Raw genomic sequence first — 9,025 nt, 5'->3', positions numbered from 1 at the left:
TATTGCTCTCCCAGCAGATATCAGGAAAATTAAAGTCACCCATGAGAACCAGGGCGTGCGATCTAGTAGCTTCTGCGAGTTGCCGGAAGAAAGCCTCATCCACCTCATCCCCCTGATCCGGTGGTCTATAGCAGACTCCCACCACGACATCACTCTTGTTGCTCACACTTCTAAACTTAATCCAGAGACACTCAGGTTTTTCTGCAGTTTCGTACCGGAGCTCTGAGCAGTCATACTGCTCCCTTACATACAGTGCTACTCCCCCACCTTTTCTGCCCTGCTTGTCCTTCCTGAACTTTTTATAACCATCCATGACAGTACTCCAGTCATGTGAGTTATCCCACCAAGTCTCTGTTATTCCAATCACGTCATAATTCCTTGACATCACCAGGACCTCCAGTTCTCCCTGCTTGTTTCCAAGGCTTTGTGCATTCGTGTATAAGCACTTGAGATAACCTGCTGATCGCCCCTCATTCTCAGTATGAGGCAGGAGCCCTCCCCTCACAGACGTTCCTAATGATAATATATATCATTAATAAAGAACAAATGTGGATAGCTTTAGTCATATTGTCTGAATGTGCTGCACTGGCATAAGGGTGAGGGTGCCTGAGAAGCTGAGATGCAGGGTTTGGGACGCAGCAGGGTTAGGTTGCAATGAGACTTTATGAATGACTGTCAGTGACGAGGTAGATCAGGAGAAGTACAATAATAAGAACTATTGCAGCAACCCCAAAGGCCAAAATAACTTTCCTATACTTGGTAAAAAGAGTGGTCACCCTGGTTCTTTTATTTATTCCAGTAAGATACCTCACTTTTTGTTCCGTTAAATTAGGTTCCAAATACAGCTCACTGACGTAATACCTGCCCCCATTCTCCTGAACCGTTCTCTGGATCATTTCAGTCTGCTCAGAAACCTGTTCAGCCTGTTCTGCTCCAGTTGCTCTGTTATTGAAAGCACAATATCGGTCCCCACACTTCTGAATCAGCCCCTTCAGGTCTTTGTTATCTGAGTATCTCACATAGTCATGCAGTGAGCCGACCGCTAAATCTTCTTTCCGGGTGAACAAGATGATCATGTACCTCACGGCCTCAACTCCAAAAATCTCCTCTACTCTCCTCACTGCTTCCTTGTCTACCTCAGTGTAACGGCTCAGCTGGGTCACCAGCAGCAGAGCGTGGGGGCCTGGGACAGAGAGCGCGATACAGCGAACAATCTCTCTAGATGTTACTGGCTCACAAGCCTTTTGGTCAAAAATGGCAGGTGTGTCAATAACCACAAGCTCCCTCCCATTCCAGCTCCTTTGCCCCTTTTCACAAGTCAAAGTTACTGACTTTGCCCCGAGTTTGGACTCAAACTTTCTTTCTCCAAGGATGGAGTTTCCTGTTGCACTTTTCCCAGCTCCAGTTTTGCCAACAAGGATGATTCTGAGTTCCGATCTCCTACCGTCATCTGCAGCTGCTGGGGACAGGTTTGACAGTCAGAACATCATTGCACAGATAAAAGTAAATGAGTAGGAGTTACACCTAATTCTGAGGCTGAGAGTCCCAGAGTAAACAACATCCATCCAGTCCCACATCCCAGCTTGTCTCTGTCCTCTGGGATGTCTTGTCACTTTAAACTGAACATGACCAGTACTCCGTATCCTCTCTCCCGTACCTTCTCTGCTTCCTCCTTTTCCTATCACTCCTCAGATCACCACCATTCTCGCCGTCACTCAGGCCAGCAATCCGGGGGCGCTTTTTTACTCCTCTCTCTCCTTTGTCTCACACATCTAGGCTAGATCCAAATCCAACCAGTTCTTCCTCCTCAGCACCTCCAAGTTCTGTCCTTTTCTCTCCAGCCCTACACCTAAGTTCCCTTTCAGAACCTCAGTGTATTCTGCCTTGATTACTGCAACTCCTCCTCTCTGGCTTCTCAAACGTACACATCAGACCCTTCAGTCCATTCAAAATATTACCACTAAATGTGTCTTCCTTGCCTGTTGGTTCGATCATGCAACTTCTCTCTTTCTAGTCTGCCGTTGGCTCCCTGTCTGACAGAATAGGTTCTTACACCTCACTCATCACTGTCGAATTGGAGCACCTCTGTCTCTGGTTTTACACAGATAACCCCTGGACCCACACACAGAGCTGACGCTCTTTGTACTGGATCCTAACATCAGATGTACACCCGAGGCCTATAAAAAACAAACCCTTGTGTTCTGGTCAGACCATTTCCTCCTTCAGATGTTCAAATCTCTGAACATTTGACCATCACATATAAGCTTCTTGTCTCTACCTTCAAATTACTATAGGACTCTGCACCTCATTACATATCCTCGCTTTGCCCCATCTCCTCCACTCTATTAATGCTCCTAACCTGTTTTTTCAGATTCTTGCACAATCACCTGTGTGGTTTCTTCATTGTAGCCCCCCTCGCATGCTATGATCTTGCTAATCTCACCTGCAAAATCCCTACTCTGTCCACATCAAAATCCCTCTTAAAAACTCACTTCTGCTGTGTTGCATACAGTGAATCAGCTTGATTTGTCTATAAATTACTCCTGTTCTTCCCTAGCTCTATATAGCTGGTCAAGCAGGATAACACATTTCATACACATTTGTTTCCATTTTTTGGGTTAAAATTTGAAAAAAGTTGACCGGATCTGTCTGGAAATGATTGGGGGAGCTGGGGAATGGGGTGTGCCTGGTACACAGACTCTCAGTGTCATTGGATTGGAACGAAGCTCTGCCTTGCTTCTACTCTCATGTCTTTCTTGATCAAAAGTGGTATGTTCTTGATTTACAGTTTGCAGCTGCTGTAGCAGCCCGAGATATGGACAAAATTACAGATACTGGGAAAGGGATTTTCTTTGTGGGGGTTGTCCCCAACAGAAGACAAAGTTACAGGGGTAATGTCACTGCCATTCCCCCAGTAACTGCACCCATGCTAGAGCTTCTAAAATAATTTTGGGTGACTAAAGTTATATTCAGAATATGCCTCAATCCCCTAGAGCTTGTGGGGCTCTCTTTTACTTTACAGGAAAACTTGAGCTGAGCAAAATATAGAAGTGAGGCCAGAATAGGGCCTTTTGTGTAACTGTCTTACCATAGGTTTCAGAGTAGCAGCCGTGTTAGTCTGTATTCACAAAAAGAAAAGGAGTACTTGTGGCACCTTAGAGACTAACCAATTTATTTGAGCATAAGCTTTTGTGAGCTACAGCTCACTTCATCGGATGCATAAAACTGGAAAATGCAGTGAGGATGTTTTTATACACGCAGACCATAAAAAAATGGGTGTTTATCACTTCAAAAGGTTTTCTCTCTCCCCACCCCACTCTCCTGCTGGTAATAGCTTATCTAAAGTGATCACTCTCCTTACAATGTGTATGATAATCAAGGTGGGCCATTTCCAGCACAAATCCAGGTTTTCTCTCCCCCCACCCCACTCTCCTGCTGGTAATAGCTTATCTAAAATGGCCAATGAGAGGACAAGATTATTTCAAATCTGGAGGGGGGGGGGAACAAAGTGTTTGCTCTGTCTGTGTGATGCTTTTGCCGGGACCAGAGCAGGAATGCAGGTCAGAACTCCTGATGAATCCAGTTGTGCATTTTGTATTGTTTCTCATGCACATATATCTTCCAGGGTACAATCCTATATTTTGTCCCTTAGAATGGACATATTTACCAAATCATAGAATCATAGAATATCAGGGTTGGAAGGGACCTCAGGAGGTCATCTAGTCCAACCCCCTGCTCAAAGCAGGACCAATCCCCAACTAAATCATCCCAGCCAGGGCTTTGTCAAGCCTGACCTTAAAAACTTCTAAGGAAGGAGATTCCACTACCTCCCTCGGTAACGCATTGCAGTGTTTCACCACCCGCCGAGTGTAAAAGGACTTCAAGGAGCAGAGAATCCTCCAGCAAGTGACCCGTGCCCCATGCTACAGAGGAAGGCAAAAAACCTCCAGGGCCTCTTCCAATCTGCCCTGGAGGAAAATTCCTTCCCGACCCCAAATATGGCGATAAGCTAAACCCTGAGCATATGGGCAAGATTCACTAGCCAGATACTACAGAAAATTCTTTCCTGGGTAACTCAGATCCCACCCCATCTAACATCCCATCACAGGCCATTAGGCCTATTTACCATGAATATTTAAAGATCAATTAACTACCAAAATCAAGTTATCCCATCATACCATCTCCTTCATAAACTTATCGAGTTTAATCTTAAAGCCAGATAGATCTTTTGCCCCCACTGCTTCCCTTGGAAGGTGTCATAAAAATAAAGGGAAGGGTAAACCCCTTTAAAATCCCTCCTGGCCAGAGGAAAAATCCTCTCACCTGTAAAGGGTTAAGAAGCTAAAGGTAACCTCGCTGGCACCTGACCAAAATGACCAATGAGGAGACAAGATACTTTCAAAAGCTGGGAGGAGGGAGAGAAAAAAGGGTCTGTGTCTGTCTATATGCTGCTTTTGCCGGGGATAGACCAGGAATGGAGTCTTAGAACTTTTAGTAAGTAATCTAGCTAGGTATGTGTTAGATTATGATTTCTTTAAATGGCTGAGAAAAGAATTGTGCTGAATAGAATGACTATTTCTGTCTGTGTGTCTTTTTTGTAACTTAAGGTTTTGCCTAGAGGGATTCTCTATGTTTTGAATCTAATTACCCTGTAAGGTATCTACCATCCTGATTTTACAGAGGTGATTCCTTTACTTCTGTTTACTTCTATTTCTATTAAAAGTCTTCTTGTAAGAAAACTGAATGCTTTTTCATTGTTCTCAGATCCAAGGGTTTGGGTCTGTGGTCACCTATGCAAATTGGTGAGGATTTTTACCAAACCTTTCCCAGGAAGTGGGGTGCAAGGGTTGGGAGGATTTTGGGGGGAAAGATGTGTCCAAACTACGTTTCCCAGTAAACCCAGTTAGAGTTTGGTGGTAGCAGTGGATATTCCAAGGACAAAGGATAAAATTAATTTGTACCTTGGGGAAGTTTTAACCTAAGCTTGTAAAATTAAGCTTAGGAGGTTTTCATGCAGGTCCCCACATCTGTACCCTAGAGTTCAGAGTGGGGGAGGAACCTTCACAGAAGGCTATTCCAAAACTTCACTCCTCTGATGGTTAAAAACCTTCGTCTAATTTCAAGACTAAACTTCCTGGTTGCCAGTTTATATCCATTTGTTCTTGTGTCCACATTGGTACTGAACTTAAATAATTCCTCTCCTTCTCCAGTATTTATCCCTCTGATGTATTTATAGAGAGCAATCATATCTCCCCTCAACCTTCTTTTACTTAGGCTAAACAAGCCAACCTCCTTGAGTCTCCTTTCATAAGACAAGTTTTCCATTCCTCGGATCATCCTAGTAGCCCTTCTCTGTACCTGTTCCAGTTTGAATTCATCCTTCTTAAACATGGGAGACCAGAACTGCACACAGTATTCCAGGTGAGCATCATAGTCATCCTATGATCAACCAATACTCCAAGGTCCTTCTCCTCCTCTGTTACTTCTAATTGATGCGTCCCCAGCTTATAACTAAAATTCTTGTTATTAATCCCTAAATGCATAACCTTACACTTCTCACTATTAAATTTCATCCTATTACTATTACTCCAGTTTACAAGGTCATCCAGATCCTCCTGTATGATACCCCGGTCCTTCTCTAAATTGGCAATACCTCCCAGCTTTGTATCATCTGCAAACTTTATTAGCACACTCCCACTTTTTGTGCCGAGGTCAGTAATAAAAAGATTAAATAAGATTGATCCCAAAACTGATCCTTGAGGAACTCCACTGGTAACCTCCCTCCAGCCTGACAGTTCACCTTTCAGTAGGACCCGTTGTAGTCTCCCCTTTAACCAATTCCTTATCCACCTTTCAATTTTCATATTGATCCCCATCTTTTCCAATTTAACTAATAATTCCCCATGTTGCACCGTATCAAATGCCTTAGGGTATGTCTACACTACGGAATAAGGTCGAATTTATAGAAGTCGGTTTTTTAGAAATCGGTTTTATATATTCGAGTGTGTGTGTCCCCCAGAAAATGCTCTAAGTGCATTAACTCGGCGGAGTGCTTCCACTGTACCGAGGCTAGAGCGACTTCCGGAGCGTTGCACTGTGGGTAGCTATCCCACAGTTCCCGCAGTCTCCGCTGCCCATTGGAATTCTGGGTTGAGATCCCAATGCGTGATGGGGCTAAAACATTGTCGTGGGTGGTTCTGGGTACATATCGTCAGGCCCCCGTTCCCTCCCTCCCTCCGTGAAAGCAGCAGCAGACAATCGTTTTGCGCCTTTTTTCTTGAGTTACCTGTGCAGACGCCATACCACGGCAAGCATGGAGCCTGCTCAGGTAACCATCACCTTATGTCTCCTGGGTGCTGGCAGACGTGGTACTGCATTGCTACACACCAGCAGGAACCCATTGCATTGTGGCAGCAGACGGTACAATACGACTGGTAGCCGTCATCGTCATGTCCGAGGTGCTCCTGGTCACCTTTGTGAGGTCGATCAGGAGCGCCTGGGCAGACATGGGCGCAGGGACTAAATTTGGAGTGACTTGACCAAGTCATTCTCTTTAGTCCTGCAGTCAGTCCTATTGAGCCATCTTATGGTGAGCAGGCAGGCGATACGGATTGCTAGCAGTCCTACTGTACCATCTTCCGCCAGGCAGGCAAGAGATGAGGATGGCTAGCAGTCCTACTGCACCATCTTTTGCCGAGCAGCCATGAGATGTGGATGGCTTGCAGTCCTTCTGCACCGTCTGCTGCCAGCCAAAGATGTAAAAGATAGATGGAGTGGATCAAAACAAGAAATAGACCAGATTTGTTTTGTACTCATTTGCTTCACCCCCCGTCTAGGGGACTCATTCCCCTAGGTCACACTGCAGTCACTCACAGAGAAGGTGCAGCGAGGTAAATCTAGCCATGTATCAATCAGAGGCCAGACCAACCTGCTTGTTCCAATAAGAACAATTACTTAGGTGCACCATTTCTTATTGGAACCCTCCGTGAAGTCCTGCCTCATTGATGTAAAGCCACCCCCTTTGTTGATTTTAATTCCCTGTACGCCAACCCTGTAAGCCATGTCGTCAGTTGCCCCTCCCTCCGTCAGAGCAACGGCAGACAATCATTCCGTGCCTTTTTTCTGTGCGGACGCCATACCAAGGCAAGCATGGAGGCTGCTCAGCTCACTTTGGCAATTAGGAGCACATTAAACATCACACGCATTATCCAGCAGTATATTCAGCACCAGAACCTGGCAGAGCGATACCGGGCGAGGAGGCGACGTCAGCGCGGTGACGTGAGTGATCAGGACATGGACACAGATTTCTCTGAAGGCATGGGCCCTGCCAATGCATGCATCATGGTGCTAATGGGGCAGGTTCATGCTGTGGAATGCCGATTCTGGCCTCGGGAAACAAGCACAGACTGGTGGGACCGCATAGTGTTGCAGGTCTGGGACGATTCCCAGTGGCTGCGAAACTTTCGCATGCGTAAGGGCACTTTCATGGAACTTTGTGACTTGCTTTCCCCTGCCCTGAAGCGCATAAATACCAAGATGAGAGCAGCCCTCACAGTTGAGAAGTGAGTGGCAATAGCCCTGTGGAAGCTTGCAATGCCAGACAGCTACCGGTCAGTTGGGAATCAATTTGGAATGGGCAAATCTACTGTGGGGGCTGCTGTGATGCAAGTAGCCCACGCAATCAAAGATCTGCTGATATCTAGGGTAGTTACCCTGGGAAATGTGCAGGTCATAGTGGATGGCTTTGCTGCAATGGGATTCCCTAACTGTGGTGGGGCCATAGACGGAACCCACATCCCTATCTTGGCACCGGAGCACCAAGCCGGCGAGTACATAAACCGCAAGGGGTACTTTTCAATAGTGCTGCAAGCTCTGGTGGATCACAAGGGACGTTTCACCAACATCAACGTGGGATGGCCGGGAAAGGTACATGACGTTCGCATCTTCAGGAACTCTGGTCTGTTTCAAAAGCTGCAGGAAGGGACTTTCTTCCCAGACCAGAAAATAAATGTTGGGGATGTTGAAATGCCTATATGTATCCTTGGGGACCCAGCCTACCCCTTAATGCCATGGCTCATGAAGCCGTACACAGGCAGCCTGGACAGTAGTCAGGAGCTGTTCAACTACAGGCTGAGCAAGTGCAGAATCGTGGTAGAATGTGCATTTGGACATTTAAAGGCACGCTGGCGCAGTTTACTGACTCGCTTAGACCTCAGCGAAACCAATATTCCCACTGTTATTACTGCTTGCTGTGTGCTCCACAATATCTGTGAGAGTAAGGGGGAGATGTTTATGGCAGGGTGGGAGGTAGAGGCAAATGGCCTGGCCACTGGTTACGCGCAGCCAGACACCAGGGTGGTTAGAAGAGCACAGGAGGGCGCGGTACGCATCAGAGAAGCTTTGAAAACCAGTTTCATGACTGGCCAGGCTACGGTGTGAAAGTTCTGTTTGTTTCTCCTTGATGAAACCCGCCGTCCCTTGGTTCACTCTACTTCCCTGCAAGCTAACCACCCTCCCCTCCTCCCTTCGATCACTGCTTGCAGAAGCAATACAGTCATTGTTGCTTCACATTCATGCATTCTTTATTCATTCATCACACAAATAGGGGGATGACTACCAAGGTAGCCCAGGAGGGGTGGTGGAGGAGGGAAGGAAAATGCCACACAGCAGTTTAAAAGTTTACAACTTTAAAATTTATTGAATGCCAGCCTCCTGTTTTTTGGGCAATCCTCTGTGGAGGAGTGGCTGGTTGGCCGGAGGCCCCCCCACCGTGTTCTTGGGCGTCTGGGTGAGGAGGCTAGGGAACTTGGGGAGGAGGGCGGTTGGTTACACAGGGGCTGTAGTGACAGTCTGTGCTCCAGCTGCCTTTGCTGCAGCTCAACCATACACTGGAGCATACTGGTTTGATCCTCCAGCAGCCTCAGCATTGAATCCTGCCTCCTCTCATCACGCTGCCGCCACATTTGAGCTTCAGCCCTGTCTTCAGCCCGCCACTTACTCTTCAGCCCGCCACTTACTCTCTTCA

The 9,025-nt window shown here is 46.6% G+C and overlaps 1 protein-coding gene across 1 annotated transcript in view; it reads right to left on the bottom strand.

The window, feature by feature from the left end:
• Positions 1-662: 662 nt before the first annotated feature.
• The window catches only part of LOC141981962 (GTPase IMAP family member 2-like), a 50,889-nt gene continuing 42,526 nt past the window's right edge, over positions 663-9,025 (bottom strand). The window contains exon 2 of the mRNA XM_074943576.1: positions 663-1,459. Coding sequence (XP_074799677.1) covers positions 663-1,459 — 797 coding nt within the window. The remainder of the gene's footprint in view (positions 1,460-9,025) is intronic.

This window comes from Natator depressus, chromosome 2, assembly GCF_965152275.1.
Source record: "Natator depressus isolate rNatDep1 chromosome 2, rNatDep2.hap1, whole genome shotgun sequence".
NCBI lineage: Eukaryota > Metazoa > Chordata > Testudines > Cheloniidae > Natator > Natator depressus.
The sequence above is the reverse complement of the archived record's forward strand: the minus strand, read 5'-3'. Positions and strand labels throughout refer to the sequence as shown.